A 22,049-nucleotide genomic window follows, 5' to 3' on the forward strand; every position below is an offset into this window, starting at 1 on the left:
ACTATAATGAGGTAGTGAAGACGCAAAGGGGCTGTGTGAAAAGTAATGCTCTTAAACCACTTGGGCATCTGAATGCATAGCGATTCCATGGCTTGTTTTTGATAACATGCACTTTTAAAAATTGCGCTGTCTGGAGAGCTGTTTTGGAAAAGGTTGTCAATTAAAATACGGCACAGGGTTCTCAAAAACTTTGTTTTTCAATAGTCACCTAAAGCTCTTGGTTTAACCAACTTAACTGTTAGAATGAAAATTACATGTCAGAACTGGTGCAGGCTGACTACACCTACCCCATCTTTCCATATACCAACAGGTGGGTTTAAAACAAAACCTACATTTCCAATACAAATATTAAAAATGGACGCGCAGCGTTTTTAATAGCACTCGCAAAATCTGAGGCTTTGGCAGTCTTACTTTCTCTTTTGAACAACTGCCGCGTTTCCTTAGGGAATTGATCGCTCCAAGTCTTTTTTCCCTCCGTGAAAGATATTTAATGGGCAGAGTAACACCTCAAACAAGAAGCCATTTCTAATTCTCAGCCCAAGTCACCTCAAAGAATGGTGGGGAAAAAAATAGGAGGAAGGAGGATTGTCTCTTTGGAGAGACAAGCAGGAGGAAGAGAATTTTCGATTGTCTCGTTTTATTTATTTACTTTTAATAAACCCTGCTCTTTAAAGATGGAAAACATGACAGCCCCCGCCCCCCTTCTTGATGGAAACCCAACTGTCAAAAGGAATAGTAATTCTATGGTGAGGAAGGATGGCAGCGTTTGGAAGATCGCATGTTGCCGATCTTCGCATCAGCTAAAGAAAGCACGGTATCAAAAGCAAAAGGAAAAAAAAAAAGAAAAATCCGGTTAGTTTCCCTTCTAAAATTAAAATACTTTTTTATTAAAATATTTATTAAAATATTTCAAGGCTTCATCTAGCGGACTCTAGAGGAAACCACGTGACCCGAATTGGGAACTCCCAGAATCCCTTGCCGTTGGCCGGCTTTTACTGGGGTCCGCAGGGGTTTGAAAGTCTAAAATCTCCGGCAAGAGCCGCCGCCTACGCCGAGTAGACCATCAGAGCGCACGCGCGGGAGCATAAGGACCTCGCGCTCGAACGTTCCTTTTCCTTCCCGCCCCCGTTTCAACGGCCGCCTCCGCTCTCTCAACTGAGCAGGAGGGAGCGGGAGCACGCGCACCCCCCCCCCTCCTCCCAACCCTTCCCAGGGAAGGGAGGCGGGCCTGCTGAGTATCCTCCGTCTCTCTGGTTCCAATCGGGTTCCTGTGCCGCTCCTTTCCCCACCTCCCGGCCGCCCGCCCCGTCAGTGTCTGACTGGCCGACGCGAGAGGAGAGCCCAGTGTATGTGCGGCAACACCATGTCTGCTCCGCTCCCAGCCATTGTCCCGGCCGCCAAGAAGGCCACCGCCGCGGTGAGTGAATAACTGACTTCCTGGCGCTTCTTATCTCCGGGGGGGGGGGGCGGGGGGGCAAGAAGGCGCGATGGGATAGGAGCTGGCCGGACAAAGGGAGAAGAGGAGGAAGGGTCGGTTCAGGTTGAGCAAGGCTTCCTGCAGCGGGCCTTGCTTTTGAGTAACGAACATAGACTCACCCATGCAGATGTTTTCTGACCGGACAGGCGACTTGGCCGCCTCTGACATTGACTTGGGTCTGGAGGCTTCGGCCGCGACGCCCTCTTTATTTCTTGGAAATACCATGTTGTCCCAGAAACGCCTGAGCTTTTCTGAGGGTCTTTGAGTCTTGACCGTTTGCTTGCGATCTGGAGGGGTTTTGGTCGAATAGCAAGAATGCAAGATTAATAATCTGATACTTAAATTTTCAAGCAATGTCCACCGCGCTCTCATTTCCTAGTAGGTCATCAAACATGCTTAGAAATTTAATTAGGACAGCTGCTTTTGGTAATTTCCGTCTTCCAACTTTTTAATACTTTATGAGTTAACCTCAAAGTCTATGTGAAAAACTCTTTATGTTTTACAGTCTGCTGTAAATTCTTAAAGGGTGTAGGTAGTATTTTTTTTAAAAAGCAAAAAAAAAAATTAAAATGTCAGGTCCATGACATAAAATTGTTGAAAAGATGCTGTATAGGGAAGAAAACACATTTATATTTTAAGCTGAAATATAATCACTTTTTCACCATTTTAATTGTCTCTTTCCAAAGTGGCTTGGTGTGAATTCTTGCATCAAAATAACTGAAGTGTGAATTAGCAAGCATTGTGTTAATGTCAGCTACCATTCAAGAGTGTCCTAAAAAAATAGCCTTAAAAGCATTGTGCACGTAATTGCTTAAAATGATTTGAAGTGCTAAATTGTGAAATTTGTGAAAAAAACCTTAATGGAATTATGTTGCACAGAATATTTCTCAGCTATTTTCTATTAGCAATACTAATGGATCATTATGATTTTAGATGAAGGGTAGATAGTTTGATATCTTTGGATGCCCAAAGTTTAATTTTAGATGAACATTTGATGACTACATTTCCTGATGATACCAAACTGTTCAAAGACGTAAAACAAAAAGGGAATTGTGAAGAGATCCAGTTTCAGTATAGCTATTAAGTTCAGTGTGAAAAGATATAAATTATATACATTGACAGAAAAAGTCTGAATTTCATCTCTGTGTTAATGAAATCTGATCTGCCAGTGACCAAAAAGTGATCTTTGAGTTATCATGGACATGAAAATGTCAACCCACTCTCAATATTTTAAGAAAAAGGATAAAAATCATACCTACATACTTAGCTGAGGTGCTCTTTTCTTATGGGTAAGAAGGTCTATACAAAATGTAGCAAATAAGTAAAAAATAGCATAGCAAAGAAATAAGGGCACCAGGTAAGCAAAGAAAATATAATCAAATGTAGTTTACATCAGTACTATTCACTGTAACTTTTCATATCTACCTTTGATATCACAACTATAGACCAATTCTGTGTTTTGAAGACTTCTTCAATTCCATATAACTGCAGTTTTCTTAGTCTTCCAATTCATTTCAACCCATTCACTTTTCATAAAAAAAATTGTAATTCAGTTCTAAATCTTTCTATATGACTAAATCACAGTTAATTTCTCTGAACACTATTTTATACTCACTCTACTTTCTTTCAACACTAATAATAAAACACTGTGAACAGTTTCATGATTCAAATAATTCATTGCAATCTGTTTGTGCTTAAAATGTTTGGTTTGAGTATGGAACAAAATGGGTTTGTTTTCTGGTCCATGTGGTCTGAAATGTAGGTGCTCTGAGTAGGTGTTTTATGGAAGAATGGGAAAAGTAAGGATATTGGTAGCATCTGAGAGAGGCAAGAGAGAATGTTCTGGGAAGATTATGGAGTAAGCACGCTGGTATACTATGCAGTGGGAGTTAAGCATTGGCAGCTGAAGGATGTCAGGTAAAGGAAACAAGAGAAAATGTTGAAAATATTGTGGGTGGACAGGTTGGTGAAATATGTGTTGAGATATTGGTGATACAGGTAAAGGTGGGAATCAGGATGAGTTATTTCTTTGAACTCTAACTGATTTAGAAAGGTTCTACAGAAACATCTGAAACTTGCTTATATTTATATTATAAAATAATATATTATTACCATGTTTTCCCAAAAATAAGACACTGTCTTATATTTTTTTGAAATAAGTGTTTGGCTTTATTGCCATGCACTCAAAAGCCCGATTGGGCTTATTATGGGATGTCTTATTTTGGGAGAAACACGGTACTATATCATAAAATATATATTTTCTGCACATTTCTATTCAGAACTCATTTACTCTTGACACTTTTCTTTTACCTATCTTATCCCATTAGGACTCAAAGATATGTACTGCAACTAAATATTGGGAGATTCGGGATCAACAGAAGGAGATATGTTTTCACATAGCATATAGCTAAATTATAAACTATGGATTTTGTGGCAGCACTTAGGGCTAGGCAGGGTGGATAAAAATCAATGATTTTTTTTTAAAAAAATCAAAAAAATCAGATTTTTTTGATTTAAATCGGATTTTTTTGATTTTTATCGAATTTATTTTAATAAAAAACTTTTGGGGTAAAAATCTATCGTAAGATAGTTTTCTATTTAAGATACATAAATAATTTAGTTTATTCAGCATGAAATGGAGCTTAGTTATGTAGCATGAGGCTGTATATTCTGCAACACTGGGACTATCGGTGAGTCAACAGTGGGTCAAAGGAGTAGCAGAGATGACAGTTGCTCTTTAAAAAATTATGATTTAAATCGAGTTGATTTAAATCAAGCCTTTTTACTAGTGATTTAAATCATGATTTAAATTGTGATTTAAATCAACTCGATTTAAATCAAATCCACCCTGTCTTGTACAGCCAGGAACTGACTCGTGAAAGACCAGACTGGGCATGCTTTAGTCAGCAATGAGAGCAAGAAGATGGTGAAGGTCAATTAGGGTGAGGGGCTGCAGAGTACAGGGGCCAGAAGGGCATGGGGGGGAGATAAATTGGAGCAGTTTAAGTCCTTCTGCATTTGTAAGTGAATACTGGCTGCCAAGGTTCAAAATTTGATCATGTGACCATGGGGACACTAACAGCCATAACATTACCAATTGTAAGTCCCTTCATTCACTGCTGTAACTTCAAACTTGCTCAATTCAAGAAAGATTGTTAATCCTGCCAAAAACCTTTGAATATTTTGTATTCGTCCATAGAAGAAAGAATAAATAATAACTTATTTTCTACTTAAGACAAAACAAGTTCTAGCATTATAGATTATAGTGGATTAAAAAATAAAAATGTTCAAAACCTAAATTAAGAATATTGAATAGATTAATAATTCTAAGCACAGTTGTCAGTAAAGAATGGATTAAATTGCTATTAATTAAATGCCAAAAATATGCTATTCATAATACAAATTATTCAGATTTTCAATCATTGAAAATCTTATACATTTCTCTCTTTTCGTCCACATAGACCATATATAGGTATGTAGCAGTTATAAATAATATGTCAAGAGCGCACTTGGTGATACTACCAAAATTATGTCCTTTTAATAGATTTGTCATATTTAAATGGGCACACTGTCTTTAGCAATGTCTATTGCAGTTAGATTTATGGGAAATAAGCAAGAACAGAACAATGTTGAAGAGCTAACTTTCCAGCATGTAGTAACGCTATTCATATACTATCCAATTCTAGGTCATATTTCTCCATGGATTAGGAGATACTGGGTAAGTAAAATGGCTTTTTAAATAAACAATCTGTACTTTTGAAACACCTTTTATTACTTGCAATTTGCAAAGAAAAAATGTAGCATTCATTAATTGCTGAGCTGAAGTTAGTGTTTACATTTCATTTGATAGATGGTGTGGTCACTAAGAGTTGAAACTGACTTAATGGTACCAGTATTAATTGGAGAACTGGATATTGGAAGATATTAGTGCATGTTTCTGGATTTAATTCTTAAAGATTCAGTTAATGAAAGAACTTGAATTATACGAATAGTCCTTTTTAGTTATTTTGATAAAATTCAGTATGTGCAGATTGTTATTTGACTTAAAATTGCCACAATTAAGTCAAAACAAGAATAGGATTTTTCATACAAAACTTGCTTGTAGATTTCTCTTTAGACATAAATCTTTTATATGATCTTGAGTGAAGTTTCATATTCAGAAATAAGTCCTGATGTAGTCAGTAATGTTTAGAATTTAGTAAGCGTGTTAGGAGGTGCAGATATAGTGAAAAGTTCCTGGTAATCTAGGATATGAATGCTGAAAGGAAAAGTACCTCAACTTTAATGCCTTTTTCATTGGAAATAAAATTGTTTCCATTTTATTAATGGAACACTAGTATTTGAAGGGAACATTAGGGAATGCTATACTGTGAAATATTTTCTCTTTATGGATTAAAAACATTTTTAAAAAATAACTGCATATTTTATATAGGTCAGTTGTTTAAAAAAGTATAGCATAAAGTGGGAAAATATACACTATAAAATCTTACTATATAATTCTGGTGTGTGTGTGTGTGTGTGTGTGTGTGTGTCTATATCAAACAATACTGGAGGGAAAAAAAATAGTCCCAAAGTTCTAATTTCATAACTCCTGAAATAGTCATTTTGAATGCAGAGTGTCATCCATGGAATTATTTATATACTCCTAGATTTTGTAATATTACAAATTGAGTATTGCAGATAAAATCCCAGTATTCTTCTCTTGGTAGAAAAGAACACCTGGATAATTTTAGTATGCTTAGTATCTCATAACTCCATTCATGTACCTAATACTTGATCTTACATCTTGAAATTTTTATTTCTTAAATTTAGGAGCTGGCTAAATCCAGAATGATTCTGGGCAGCTTACAATTTGAAAAAGAAAAATATTTTAAAAAATCTGTAGCACCCAGATACCATGGAATGCTGATAGTATTATGTAACCCCAAAGCCTAAGAGAACCGACATATTTTTAAAGATCCCTGGAACATCATTAGGTGGAAGAGATACTGATAACTGGGTGGGCATCATTCTACAGAGTAGGTGCTATACAGAGAAGGCATGGCACTCTGTGGCTCTTTAAAGAGCAGACAATATGTAGAAAAAAATTGGTTTAATTTGTACCGGTTTTGCTACTGTAAGTAAATTTAATCTATTACAGTCAGAATATCCCAGTGATCTTAAATGCTCTTGAAAAGGTAGGGTTGGAGGTGGTTAGGTTAAATAGGAGATTACCAGAAAATCCCATAGCTTTAGACTAGGTTAGGAAGACTAGATTGGAAAGTTGTAAGCATCCTGAAAGAAAGCTGTAACAAACCATTTCTGTTGCTAAGAAGGATTCATGATGATAAAATCACCAAGAATCAGACTCCATTCAAGCCAGACCACCTTACAATTCTGAATGTTAAGATTATTAATAGTTTTTATTTCCATATTTGAGAAGAGATTAATGGAAATTAGAAATACATTAAGTACCAGTAGCTGAGAAGATTTTGAATGGGAATTTGTTTTTCATATTTTTATAGGCATGGCTGGGCAGAAGCATTTGCTGGTATTAGGAGTCCACACGTAAAGTATATTTGTCCACATGCGTAAGTATGTTAATATTTTCTGGTTGTTGTTTCCTTACAGTTCTCAATAATAAATCTGACAGAATTATGTGACCCGTTTATGAGAAAGAAATTACATGTGATTGCCTCTCTCAATGACTGCTACCCTAATTCTTCTAGGTACAGTCACTACGCAACTGTAAATCATTGAAAAGACAGAGGGAAAGAGCTCCTTGCCAAAAGAGGGCAGGTAGCTCCTCTCTACGTACAGAAGGAAATTCCTGCGCTGGGCTAGGGAAACTAAGTTTGGACCCCAAAAATTATTTTCATCGGCCCAGCATGCCATTTTTGTCCCATCAAAGTGCTAACTTTTTGTGTCTTTAAAGGTGGAAGTAAGGTTCCCCACCTCTTTCAGAAAGAGTCCCTCCCAAAAGCAGCCCTTCCGCTCTTAAGACACTGGCTTCAAAAGTCCATAGTGATACCCATTTCTTTTTCCCTGGATCTGCTTCCTTATTCCTATTGCTTAATTTTGAAGAAGCTCCAGCCTACCTAATTAAGAGCTGTGGTGGCAGAGTGGTTAGAATCCAGTATTGCAGCTAACTCTGACCACACACCAGAAATTTGATCCTGACTGGCCCAAGGTTGACTCAGCCTTCAGCCTTCCAGGTCGGTAAAATGAGGACCCAGATTGTTGGGGGCAGTATGCTGACATCGTAGACAGAGAGTGCTGTAAAGCACTATGGAGGAGTACACATAGTCCTTGACTTATGATCACAATTGAGCCCAACATTTCTGTTGCTAAGTGAATCATTTAAGTGAATTTTGCCCCATTTTATGACCTATCTTGCCACAGTTATTAAGTGAATCACTGCAGTTGTTAAGTTAGCAATGTGGTTGTTAAGTGAATCTGGCTTCGCCAGTGACTTTGCTTATAAGAAGGTTGCAAAAGGTTATCACATAACCCTGGGACACTGCAGCTGTCATGAGTCAGTTGCCAAATGTCTGGATTTTGATCACATGACCATGGGGATGCTGTAACCATCATAAGTGTGAAAAATAGTCATAAATCATTTTTTTCAGTGTCATTGTAACTTAGAACGGTCACCAAATAAACTGTTGTAAGTCTAAAACTACCTATATATACTGTAAGTCTAAGTACTACTGCTAATTCTTAGCCAATGAGTTGGGACAAACAAAAAAACTAACACTGAGATGGATGGATGGATGGATGGATGGATGGATAGATAGATAGATAGATGATAGATAGATAGATATTTCCTGTAAATTCCTGTGTACCAAGTAATCACACATTATGTGAGGTCTAGGACAACTTGCTGTGGCCAACTTGCTGCAGCCATCTTGCCATCGCCAGCTCATTGCAGGACAGCTCACCATGGCCAACTTGCTGTGGGACAACTCTCTGCAGGATAATTTAATGAGAGATAACGGTAATCTAGACTTGTTCCTATCTTAATATTATTAGTAATAACAATATTATAGTTAACTCACATTGAGTTGCCACATTGAGTTGGCCATAGTGAGTTCCCCAGCAGTGAGTTCCATTCCACATTATATGAAGCACAAAGCTTTCTCTCCCTGTCTCTCCCTCCCTCCCTCCCTATCCATCCATCTTCTGACCTTTTCCTTCCTTCCTTCCTTCTTTCTCAAGTCCTCCCCCCCCACTCCATCAGTGGGCTGCCAGGGAGGGATATTTCTCTGTGACTCAAAGCCTAAACTAATTTCTTGTATAGGGCTTTAAACTTAATGAGAGACATGAGAATTATGACCAGCAGTTTCTTCAGGGCTAACCATTTGCTTGGCGATGGTGAGGAGCAATTTAATAGAAGTAGTAATACGTCAGGAAGCAAGTACCCATAAGTTGTTTTAACTTATAAGTTTTATTTATTTATTTATTTAATTAATTAATTAATTAATTAATTAATTAATTTTTATGCCGCCCTTCTCCCGAATTATTCCTTAATTTTACCATGAGCTGAGATAGGGCAGAAAAGCAAATTCCCAGAACCGCCATCTAAAATTTTTAATTGTTTGACAGAACAAATAGTTACAAAAACCTGTTTGGGCTGGACTGTGTACATCTAAGGAATATGCCACATACTTAGCAATGCATGCATGGCTGAATATCATCAAGAATTCTGACACTATTGACTGGATTATAAAAAGATAACGGTATCACAGGGAAACATAAAAGACTACAAGAAAGTAAAAGCAATGCAGGAAGTCAGAAATCCTATTTTACAATAAATTCAACTTCCCTTTATTTTGGATTGACAGTATATTAGTGGAAGCTTTATGGTCCCATCATTTTAGTGTTTGTATTTCTTTCTAAACAGGAAATTGAATAGAGTACCAGGTCTTGAAATTAAATGGAAAGAAAGAAAAACAATTGGACTTCAGATAGATTTAGATATTTAAATCTATTTACCTAAGGTATATAGAAAAGCATCTGTCCTAAATCCTAAAAGAAAAGGACGTCAATTGTATTCTAATTGGCATTTCATGATTAATTTTGCAAGGTACCTGAATTTAAACAATTGTTTCATCTTCTCTGGAATATCCTTAAGCTACTTTAAACTTTGAATAGATATTAATATAGATTATCACAATGTGATAAAAAATGAGGAAAAGAGATGTATTAGGGAACAGCATAATGCAATTCTATGATTTAAAAAAAGTAAAAACAAAAAAATAGTTTAACATTTGTTAAAATGCAGAAAGGAATATTTAAAACATTCTTGCTGACTTAACTTGAATCTTTCTTTACACAATTTCAAGGCCCGTCATGCCAGTTTCTCTCAACATGAATATGGCCATGCCTTCCTGGTAAGTGAGGGATTAGTTTTTTCCCCGCCGTTCTTTGTTTTTAAGTTTGAAACATTCTGGTGCTTATTTATTCCTGTGATTTATACTGTTAATGCTAAAAAAATAATAATGAAGAATAAATGGAAAGGGACTTAATTAGCCACTGATTTTAATTTCATATGACATATTTGATAAAATATATCGGATTGGGCCACAAGTGTGTCCTGTCTATAGTTTATAAAGGGCAAGGAGCCAAGTTGGCTACTAATAGTAGCTCCTCAAACAAGGACTCAGCTTGTAACTGGCTTTGTCCCTCTGGTTCAGTCCTTATAGCTTAAATGTCATATAGAGGAAAGAAAAGAATTCAGACCAGTTCCAGTAATGTTGCTGGATTTCATAAACCCAATAAAGCAGGGAACAGACAAAGATCAACTCCTATATCCATACTACAGAATCAGCATGAATCACGAATAATAGATTTATAACTTTAGGTTCCCCTCCTCTCCCCACCCCCCTTGAAATCATAACGGAGAAGCCAGGTTGCCTTCCTGACCCTCAAAAGATTCAATTCAAGCCACTCTCTGGAGCAGAGTGATAATGGAGGTAACCTCTGAAACAAGTACCTACTTTCCCCCCACCCTATCTACATCATTTAGGCTTTCCTTGATGTTTACCTATTATGAGCAGACACATCTTTATATTACAATGACTAAACAATATTGCAGCCATGCTTCCAATAAGCCTTTGATCTACACATTGTCGAGGTACTTAGAGGGTTAAAACTTCAGCAGAACCTGTCTATATTAACACTCTAGCAGTCTGTCCCATCAGTCATCTTCAAGTAGTTTATGCAGCCAATTACTAATGTGCCCTGCAGAAAAAAACAACTCTTTCTAGAAATCCATGTCAATGCCCATAGATGGGTAACTGCAAGACAATAATGACCTTCCTGCTTCAAGGCTTAATTTCCAGATCTCATTTTTTTCACTTATCCAGCACATGCTTCTAACTTTCAACCAGCCAACTCTCCCTTACTTACAAACAAATGAACAGATTATGGCTTCATTATGGCATTCATTATGGCATTCAAAGAGTCTTTATGTATGAGTTATTTCCTTATCAGAATGATAAATGGCCACGCAGTTAAGAGTCTTAAAAGTTCTTGCCAAGTGGACCCCTCATCAACTAAATCAAATGATAAATGAGTTTTTGGAATCAGATCTCCTTCAAAGCCTTCAATTTGCCTTGTCATCGGCTAGATATCCCCTAATGCACTAATGAAGAACAACACTTTTTCCAAAGAGAACCAATACTGCCTAACCCACAATAATTAGCAACACCACTACCACTTAAAGGACTGTGTTAATTATAAAAATAGCTTTTGTTATGTACCTACTATTGTACAGCTGCACTGGATTTTTTCCAGCAGAAGGCATACAATAAACAACAGTTGGTGTGCAAGAAAAGGGAAGCCCTGAAAAACAATTGGATACAACTCATTCAGGCAGAAACATTTAATGACTCAGCCTCATTTCGGCATATCACATCAAGCTCTCATAACAGTGCATCATTATGTATACTTCCTCAGGAGTCAGGAAATGTATTTTCTGAAATCTATGAGGACATTTTTGTAGAATTAGGAATCCTATGCAAGTTATAAAACAATTGCCAACATGGACACTCATGACCAAATCCTTATACAGGCCATTAAAAGCAATCTGGTTTTCTGGGCCTCTAATCTGGCTTTCCTCTACCTGTATTGATTCCTTGACTGAATCTGCAAGGATTTGAGACTTTCAATATTTGTTCCTAATTATAAAAAAGAGAGATGATATCTTTCTAATTATAGAGCTATTGACCTCAACACCAGCAGCAAGCTGTATGCAAGATACCTACAGTGGACATTCTGGAACTGGTTGAAACAAGAACGTCTGCTTGAGATGGATTTTTTAAGAAGTCTATTGACATTAATCAGAACCTTGTATTCCAGCACTTCATTGAAAAATATTTCTCGCATCTTCTTCTATATTGCTTTTGTTGATTTTAAGCAATGTTTTATTCCATATACTGAGCTAAATTATGGAAGAAGTTGGAGGCCTTCTTAATCAACCAGCATTTACTTCATTTCATATGTATGATACATAAAGGCATTTCATTCAGATTAAGATTTAACCCCATGCCCTCACCAGTGCTTTTAAAACTGAGAAAGGCATTAAAACAAGACTGCATATTGGCCCAACACCTATTCAACTTCTATATTAATTCTTGGTGGGCCATCTCCATGACATACATTTTTCTTCCCCAAAATTTATTTGAAGACCTTTTTATTCTACTATATGTAGGCAGTACTTTTAAGAATATTATTGGTCTTAAAATAGTATTGAAGGCCCTACCCACGTGTTTCAAGAAAGACTGATTAGAACTCAAGTATTAATATTGCACTTGCCAAAGGGTCCAAGAACTATCCTGTAACATAGATGGCTGCAAGTTTGAGCAAGTCTTCATTTTCCTAGTAGTAAAAATAATCCATAGGGACTGTACTGAAAATGCATAGAGTTCATCTGACATCCTTAAATATTTTGATAAGATATTTCCACTACCCTGTATACTCACTCACCGGTCTCAAATTCAAAGCCAAAATTTAGCACAACTTCTTTGTGGCACCTGACTGGATCCCTTTTCCAATTTTACAGTGTTAGAGATTGATATAAAGCTGAAAAACTTTATCCTGCAGTTGGCTAATTTTTGTCTTGCCAATTCTCATGAGTCCTTTTCACCTAAATGTATTTATATGAACTTGTTGAGCAAATGTTTTTTGGTATGTTTCACCAGAACAGCTTTAGCTGATAGGGATGTTTGGAAGAAAAAGGAGTTCCTTATTCTATGAAAAGTATCATTAGAAATCCTGAGATTTCATTTTTCAAGACTTGGTTTTCAGTTACAGGTATATATTTTATGGAAGGCTGAGCTTCCTTAAGCCTGCTGGATACAAGATTGAACCTGTATAACTTTATGCTTATTCTAATAATTGTGAAGTTACTTGCATAATATAATACAATGTAATTGTTTGATTAAAGGTTCGATATTTTTGGACTTGCTCCAGATTCACAGGAAGATGAAGCTGGAATCAAACAAGCATCAGAAAATGGTATGTTCATATTTTATTTTATGAAGTACATAATTATAATTGCTTGGGAATTTACCAATTTCCATCCTACTTATAAACATGTATTTTGTTAGCTATGTTCCATTGATATTATAGAATAGTGCAAATAATCTTCATACATAAACAGTACTGTTGAGTTGTATGTTGAGTGAGCAACCATATAAATGAATAAACATACGTACTTCAGCCAACAAAGTACATATGAAAATAATATGTCTGATATGATTTTAAAAAATAGCATTGAATAGCAAGAACGGTTTCTGTGAAAATCAAGCACTGAGAATATCACATCTATCCTGAAGAAATCCAGATGATCAGAAGATGGCAGCAAAATGATACAGACTCATAGAATTGTGCAGTTGGGAGGGAACACAATCATCTAGTCAAATGCTCCCAATATCAGGAAGATTATACTATTCTTAAAACATGGCTGTCCAGCCACCTCTTAAAATGCTCCATGATGGAGAACTCTAACCCTTTGTTGATGGACAGCTACATAAAATATTTTAGGTATGTGGATTCATGGTGCTGCTTCTAAAACAACCCAGAATTGCACTAGCTCTTCTAGCAGCTATCTCAACTATTGGCTCATATTGAGCTTGTCAGTGGCCATACCCAAATCCTTTCCAAGTTATGAATCCTTAGTCTTGTACATATGACATATTTCCCTTCCTAAATATAATACCTTCCATTTCTTCCTGTTGAAGAGCATCTTTTTCCAATCAGCCCAGATTTTCCACCTGGTCAGATTACATTGCAAACTTTGTTCTAACATCAAGAATTCCCTAGAGCGCATACTGCCTTCCTTTTAAATACACACGAGTTCTTGTTGGTACAAACTGAATATCAGCCCTACTTTTTCTACTGTGATTGAAAATTGGGGCAGGGGACAGAATCCCAGCAAGTTCTTGCTCAACCCTAGTATTCTGTTGAACACAATTTGAACAATTCTTGTGTAAATTATTGCAGCTGAAGAACTATACTACTACCTGTACTAATGGGCCAGTAGTATTGATAGGAATTTTGGTCAATATTGGTTTGTACTATGTTCACTTAACAGGATTTCTGATCATTCTGTCCCTTCAATCCCTAGTATGCTCTGGAGAAACTTTAGTGCATTTGGGGGGCGGGGGTGGGTGGGTGGGAATTAAGAATTGCTTGTAGAGGCAGATGTGTGACTTAAAAATCCTAGCCATTAGATTCAACTCATTAGATTCTATATGATTTATTTGATTGCTGAAATAAAATGTTGGAATTATACAATGAGTCTAAATATGCCCTTTCTTAATTATTACCATAATTAAATAATTAAATAGAACAAGCATTGCCATAATATGTAGCATTGCATTTAAGAGCCTTGAAATTTTGATAGACTTAATGATGATTTGTGTCGCCTGTAAAGTTTATCAACTGTTTACAGTATCATATTCTAAAGGAGTTCTCCATAAATACTGATGGGTTTTTTGAGAATAACTATGAATATTTTTCACTTTATATTTCTTGGATTCTTTCACCTTTGCTTTAACCACTTTAACCCTAGAGACTTCTGTTTCAAGTTGATCCTTGATATATTCATCTGTTACCTCAGTAGATACACACACCACTTGTATCACCTATTTTTAAACACAAGAAAATAATGTATTTTTAAGGTTATAATAGAACATATTGTAATACACTCTTTTTAACAATTGTGCTTACTAAAAATGAAATTTATCATAATTTAAAATACACATTTAATAATATTAAGTAATTATTGCATAAATATAACCAATTATTTTATTTAGGCTTCATTGTAAAACAGTGAAATCTATATAGTTCCAAAATTAAATAAGAAAATAGAATAGTAAAAAATAAAAATTGATATGTCAATCCCTACCCATCCTAAAGTGAAAATACCAAAGTGAGGGGAACTATATAACCATTAAATAAGTATTATATCCATAGTATCTTTCTATGGTAGTCTGATATTTCTTTTATAAACATAGTTAACATTCAGTTCTTTCTTTCAGTGAACACACTTATAGAACAAGAAGTAAGGAATGGAATACCCTCAAACAGAATAATTTTGGGAGGATTTTCTCAGGTAATACTGATACAACAATTCCAATTCTATGGAAACCCTAACAGTGTGGCAAAACTCTTGTAACTAACTGATTACTTGGATTTTAAATCATTCTTTTAATCATTTTGGATTATTAATCAAAATATTGATTCTACAAAAAGTTCCCAAACACCTTTTCAGTTATGGTTATTTAGGTCCTTGCTTATTGTAGGTATTTAGTTTGTAGCAGCATGAACACAATCCAGTTTTACTGGTAGATTTGATATGCTTGTTTAAATTTCTTTTTCCCTTCAGAGTACAGAATGAATAACGATGTTCAGACCAATACAAATACTAAAACAGAAGTTTCTACATATATGTAGAGTCACCGGGAGAGAGGTGACATATAAATTATTATTGTTTTCATCATACTGGTAATTTTGTATTATCCAAAATATATTTTGCATAGTTTATAGCAAATGCTTTTGTCTTGATAAACTTTTCTTGTATAGCAGAATTAAAATAATTCTGTCTATGTGTCTGTGACATTTTTGGGACACAAATAGTATTGTTAGATTTCCGGTTGATAACCTAATCCCATGTTCACATCAAGTGCTAGCTTCTTAAATAAATGAACATGAACATGAAAATGTACATGGGATAATATAAGATAACACATATATAGGGCATATAAATGATTTACATTAAAATACCTTATGAATTGGATTAAACAAAGACAGAGTTCTCCTTTATACAAAGATTCAAGAGTTTTACAGTCCGTACTCAGAAGTCAACAAATATTGACTTGACTACAGCCATGGATTCTTAATGTCCTTTAAAATTCTTATAAGATATGTCAGTTGCACAATAAGTGCTTCATATTAACAAAAGAAGTTTGAAAGTGATACACCACTGACAAAAGTATTTTGAAAGGCAGAAATGTACTTCTGGCAAGTGTTTCTACACTTAAACTAGTTGATGTGACAATCCAACAACTAATGCTACTGCATTATAAATGCTTGACTAGTTTCTTAAATATTATAAAATAAATATAATTGAAATTCCAGTTTCTAAAAGTAAGTTGCGTTTGTTGTTCAGTATTTGATTAAGACGCTACTAATGGACTTTACGTTGATTTTTATTAGGGAGGAGCTTTATCTTTATACACTGCCCTCACAACGCAACAGAAGTTAGGGGGTGTTGTAGCACTCAGCTGTTGGCTTCCACTGCGGACTTCATTTCCACAGGTTGGTTTCATAAAAACGAGAGTTTTATAAATTTTTATTTATACTGTCAAATATAAGATCCTAATAGCATTTTAATAGCATCTTTAAGATCCTCTTCTTTGTTGGCTAAATATGGAAAAAATATAACCAGCATTTCATAAACACAATGTATTGAATGACTTTAAATGAAATGTTTAGAATATGAGTATTTAAATAGGAAGTCTGGATAGTGGATGTACCTGAAGGCAGCAGACTAGAAAGAACTGGAGAAAAATCACAAAATAGACCTGAAAATAGAAATAGAATGACTGTGGAAAAACAAAGCAAAAGTAATACCAATAGTAATAGGCATCTTGGGTGCAATCCCAAAACAACTGGAGCACCATTTGAATATCATTGGCATTAACAAAATCACCATTGATCAATTGTAGAAGGTAGCTTTGCTTGGAATAGATTACATCCTGCAACAAACATCGAAATCTGCCTATCTCAGGCCCTTGGGAAGGACTTTGTAGACTGATAAAAATGCCAGACATCCTAAACATCTGGTTGACAGTGATGAACCATAATAATTTACTAAATTTATAAGCTGACTGCCAGCAATTTTGGAAAGTTTACAACTGGTTAATAATAATTCTTTATTATTTTGCTATATTGTTTATTTTGCTTTACAAATGCTGCAGTAACTTTAAAGGGATTAATAAATTCCACTGTCTGCCAGAAAACCAAAGATATCTAGATTCCAATCCTGTATTCAAAAAAATGTCAAAAACGGCAAATGTAGAGTCCTGGGTTAAAGAACCTGAAATTTGAATTATTATTTGGTCACAAAACTTAACAAATGATACCAACCAAATACTGTCTCTGCGTAGCATTCCATACTATATGATTATGTAGATAAAAAGGATGGTGGAATAAAGCTGCTTAGAGGTAGGCTGAAATAAAAATATGAACATATAACAAATAAACAGCCTGTGTAATATGGTTTGCTCGCATAATGTGACTTCTTGTAACATTTTTTCTAGGGTTCCATCAATTGCATCAACAAAGACATTTCTATTCTCCAGTGCCATGGTGATCGTGATCCTTTGGTTCCTTTAATGTTTGGAAGTGTGACTTCTGAAACACTAAAGAAAATGTTAAACCCTGGCAACATAACTTTCAAAATGTACTCAGGCATGATGCATAGCTCATGTATTGAGGTAATTATTGTTTTACGTTAAGAATGAGTTATTTTAATCAGGAAAAAAATAATTTAAGAGGTACATGTAGTCCTTGGGTTACAACAGCAGTTGGGAGCAGGAACTCTTGTGTGACATCATGCAACCATGGAGTGAGTGGTGACAATTCCAACAGCCCCATTTGTTATCATTAAGTGAGGACCATGTGGGTTTATTAGCGAGACATTCACATGAGGGCAACTTTTGACTTCTTGCTGGCTTCTTCATTGACTTTGCTTGTGGGAAACTGACATTCGCAATTGTGATCATGAGACTTCAATGGCTATGAGTTCAGTGGCGCTTGCTTCAATATAATTGGTTATAACTTTAATCCAGACAAGTTGAAGATATAAATCAGGACACTGAATGAAAAACCTGATTTTAGTGAAGTAGTAGTGTTGATTGAAGACCAGAACAAAAAGTTCCTTGCATGGTGAGGAGCCCAGTTCTTTCTGTAGTAGTTAAGAGTATTAGTATCAAACCATCTAAACTAAATTACTGTTTTTCATTCCTAAATAGGAAATGATGGATGTGAAGCAATTTATTGACGAGCACCTACCTCCAATTGACTGAAATATATGAGAAGCCTTTGGTTAAATACACCAGCATCATCTGTACTAGATTTTTTTTCATGTAGCTATTTCTAAAGCATCTCTGTGCCTACAGTATTAACTGTATTGCAAAGATTAGAAACTATAACTTCATGAGAAACAATATTCCTTTTAAATCCCATTGGCCATAACATAGATATATGGCAGTGGAAAGGCATGCTGGAATATAATTAGGTATTCTCTTCCTTGCTAGATCATTCCAAATCTAAAGTTATGGAGCCCTTTTATAATTCAGAGCAAGATTTTCCCCCAAATCCTGTTATATTACTACTTGCTAAATTGACACTTCTATATGCAGTATATAAAACTAAGCATGCAGTGGTAGAACGAGTATTCTTAACATTCACATTTAACCAATATTATTGCATGTTCAAGGTAAGACTCAAATCTTTAAATTATCCCTACACCTTGGAGGAATGCAGTGTTTTATCTTAAATGTGCACCCTGCTACTTAGAATCTTCAAAAAAGTATTTATCTTTATAACAAATGTTTCTCATTCAGCTGTCCTTACTGAGATAAATTGAGACATAGATGTCACTAAATTATACATAGAATATAACAAAAGTCATTAGAAATTTTAATATATTGCAAAAATTGAGCTTTCAAAAGCTCTTTTAAGTAGCTAACTTCTTAAAAATCAAAATCAGAAAATATATTGTATGTATTGGTCTTAACTTGTTCTGCTTCAAAAAAATCAAAAATGAAATCAAGGTTGTTGTTTAAAGCATTGCACAATCAACTGACAAGAGACAAGAGGAGGAGTGCATACAAAGAATATTTTATTTTAAAGCTGAAAAAGATCACTGTGTGAAAATTTGGTTGAGCTGTTCCAAATCTACCACAGCTCAGCAGAAATGTAATGTTTGGTTGTTCAAAACGAAATCTAGAGGGATACCAGAGTAGGTTTTTTTTGGAGAAAGTTAGGATAAGACTGGTGCACATTATTTCCTCTTAAGCAAGGCATATGCATTGCTGCCATCTCCTTGCTCTTCCCCTGGCCTGCCTTCAACCACTACCGTTAATATTCAGCATGGCATATCACACTGCCTGTCTGTTCCACCCACCCTACAGAGGATTTTTCTAGCATTTGCTTTCTCTCCCCAGTTGCGACTGATATCCAGTGTGCCATCACCAAGGCAACCCTTCAGCCTTGGCTTTTTTTCTGTTGTTTCCTCCACCACTGAATAACAAAGCATGGTTTAGTTTGGTGCGGAGCACCACAAACTAGCTGTTCTGGAACAGTTTGTGCAAGCAACATTTTCAATGTCCCTGGACCAGGTCATTCAGAAATAAGATACTTCACCTTTGTCATGACAAATTTTCCATCTAAATTCTTAAGACTTGAAATTTTATTTCAGATAAATACACCTTCCTGCAGAAGTTCCAGGTTTTGTACATATAAACAGCTAATTCTATACATACGTGTTACTTCTATATGTATTTTGTGTACATATAGAAATAAAAAAAATCCATAATTCTATAGCATAATTGTAAGAATCCTTTAGAAATAGTGTACAAGTTTTGTGGTTAATATTGTATGTGTGGGGAAAAAACTGGACATGTTCTTTCTCTTTCAGGCCATTCACCATATCCCAATATTTTGCTGATTTTTTTAGCATCACATTGCTACTATGTATGGTGAAATGGCATCTTCTGAAATTTCTTCTATTCATTAATGTGATTTTATTTAAGAGGAGACATGGAACCTAACGGAACCACTCATATCTGCAGCTTGTAAGGACTAAAATATAGAATTAAAAATGTAATTGCAGTTACATGTTGGTGGAGTAAATCATGGCCTTTGACACTTTTGTGTATGTTCTGGCTGTTTCTTGATACTTGCTGGGCTTTAGATAATTAAACTGAGAGCAATCTATATACCAGCAGAAAGAACTGGCAAGAAAGCTGTGTTTGGAATACATAACTTCAAATTGTAAATTGTTTTCTTGTGTGTATTGCCAATATCATGGAGGTTTAATTGGGCTTACTCTTTATTTAGTTATATGATGGAATTTGGAAAGCAAGGAAACCTAAGTTTGTTTCCTATTGCATCCTGAAACAATATTTTAAAATGCAGATTGTGGATTCTAATGAACTGAATTTGGCTCTTGAAAGAAGTAAATGTTTCTGTACTGAAAGCATCTCTGAACTATTTTAATTATAGGAATCTGCGAGAGTTTGTGTACATAGGACTTGAATATGGGAACAGTGATTTTATCAGTTTATTTTGTTTTTATTAGAGACTAGTTATTTACATGCTCCAAGAAGAAAGCATTTTGACAGTATTCAGAGATTTTTTATAAGCGATAAACATGCAAGATTTTCGAACATTGGCTTAACAGAAAGTAGTCTGTTAAAATATTTATTATGTAATGGTAACTGCTTCAGTTCTTATCTTAAACATCAGAAATGCAAAACAAACCAAAACTTTGATTAATCTCATTTTTTAATTTAAAAAACTTTATGTGGAACTACTGACATCAAAATATAGTAGCCCCCAAATAATGTTCAGTTTACTTTGGAATCTGACATACAATACTTTGCTGAACAATCAAACTTTAGAGTATTGAGTATTAAATTGTTCTTAATTGGAATGTTTAAATAAAATTGCCAGTCTTTATTGTATTATATCATACCTTAAATGCTGTGACAATTGAGACAAATCTAATAAATTCATCAGGATTTTTATCCTGATATGGTTAGTTTTTAAGTTTATCTTGAAATATAGTGTTCATTGCAGTGAATGAATTGCTGAAGGCATACTCTAACATGAATTTCTGGTATGTTAATTGAATGTTTGCCTTAGGAAGTGTATTGCACTTCAGTAAATTCTAAATGCATTTTTTAAATAAATAGGTGCTATTGACTCAAATATTGTTTCCAGAAAGTATGTATAGGATGTAAATGAAGCCATATGTTCAGGCTGGAGTATTTTATAAACAATTTGGCTTTTCTTTATCTTATATTTTAGGAGGTTCATAGCTAAGATAACACTTTGATTTTATACTATGTTTATGGCAAGAAATCTTCTACTGAAACATCTTAGATGGAAATTGTAATATGTTACTGTGAATAAATTCTGAACAATCAATGAATGAAACAATTCTGGTTGTATGACAAATGCTATATCCCTTATTTGCATCTCTACAATTATTAAACAAGAAAAATGATAAATTGTTCATTGAAGACAGGGCTGTCAAATTCGGTTCCATTGAGGGCCGCATCAGGGTTGTTTGACTTCGGGAGAAGAATGTGATGGACGTGGCTGGGAGGGCTTGGCCAACTCAACATCATTTGTGTCGACTGTCCCGAACTCCGTTTTCATTAGCAAAGCACTGCAGGAGGCTGTCGAGCTGAAAACAGAGCTCTGGCCACCGTGGGCTGGTCCTTCACTGTTTCCAGGGAGGCCCGGTGGGCCAGATCTAAGCATTCTGTGTGCTGCATCCAGCCCAGGGGCCTTGAGTTTGACACCCCTGATTAAAGAGATATAGTAACAGTTATAAATACATTTAAAAAAAACTAAGTGCAGCATATGGGAAACAATATTTGGATTCATACTTTTCACTAAGGTACTTTAATGATCCGGCTCACAAAATTTATCCAATTGTTTATGTGTTTCATATATAACAGGCATGCCTTCAGATGCCTAGAAGATATTAAGCAAAATATATAGCATATTAATAGATATCATAAAACAAAGAGAACCAGTGTGATATACTGGTTAAGACACTAGAAAGCAGGAGACTATGAGTTCAAGTCCCACCTTAACATGAAAGCCAGCTGGTGACTTTGGACCAGTCACTCTATCTCTTATCCCAATCTACCTCATAGGATTGTGTTGCAGGGAAAATAGAATAAGAAAGATTTGTTCACCACCTTGGATTGCTTTTTAAACAGGATAAAAATAAATATTACGTTGAATCAGTATCATCCCATGCAGCTGATGCAGAATGCCA

The 22,049-nt window shown here is 35.3% G+C and overlaps 1 protein-coding gene across 2 annotated transcripts; it reads left to right on the forward strand.

Annotated features, from left to right (window-relative positions):
- Positions 1 to 1,254: 1,254 nt before the first annotated feature.
- On the forward strand, positions 1,255 to 21,196 carry LYPLA1 (lysophospholipase 1). Of its 2 annotated transcripts, XM_070940541.1 has the most exons (9): positions 1,255 to 1,417; positions 5,164 to 5,195; positions 6,982 to 7,047; positions 9,802 to 9,849; positions 12,906 to 12,976; positions 15,004 to 15,077; positions 16,181 to 16,282; positions 17,287 to 17,463; positions 18,001 to 21,196. In XM_070940541.1, exons 1-9 carry the CDS (start codon positions 1,349 to 1,351, stop codon positions 18,052 to 18,054), a joined length of 693 nt encoding a protein of 230 aa, XP_070796642.1. In that variant the 5' UTR covers positions 1,255 to 1,348; the 3' UTR covers positions 18,055 to 21,196. The 2 variants fall into 2 exon arrangements, with proteins under 2 accessions (XP_070796642.1, XP_070796643.1); XM_070940542.1 differs by lacking the exon at positions 5,164 to 5,195 and having other exon boundaries at positions 1,371 to 1,417.
- Positions 21,197 to 22,049: the final 853 nt, after the last annotated feature.

Source organism: Pituophis catenifer, unplaced genomic scaffold (genome assembly GCF_029215685.1).
Source record: "Pituophis catenifer annectens isolate HBS135680 unplaced genomic scaffold, rPitCat1.0.hap2 SCAF_3, whole genome shotgun sequence".
NCBI classification, from domain to species: Eukaryota; Metazoa; Chordata; class Lepidosauria; order Squamata; family Colubridae; genus Pituophis; species Pituophis catenifer.

Coding starts and splice junctions, on each gene's coding strand:
- LYPLA1 (XM_070940541.1), top strand. CDS start 1,349: ATGTGCGGCAACACCATGTCTGCTCCGCTCCCAGCCATTGTCCCGGCC. Junction 1,418..5,163: donor CCAAGAAGGCCACCGCCGCG/GTGAGTGAATAA, acceptor ATCCAATTCTAG/GTCATATTTCTCCATGGATT. Junction 7,048..9,801: donor AAGTATATTTGTCCACATGC/GTAAGTATGTTA, acceptor CACAATTTCAAG/GCCCGTCATGCCAGTTTCTC.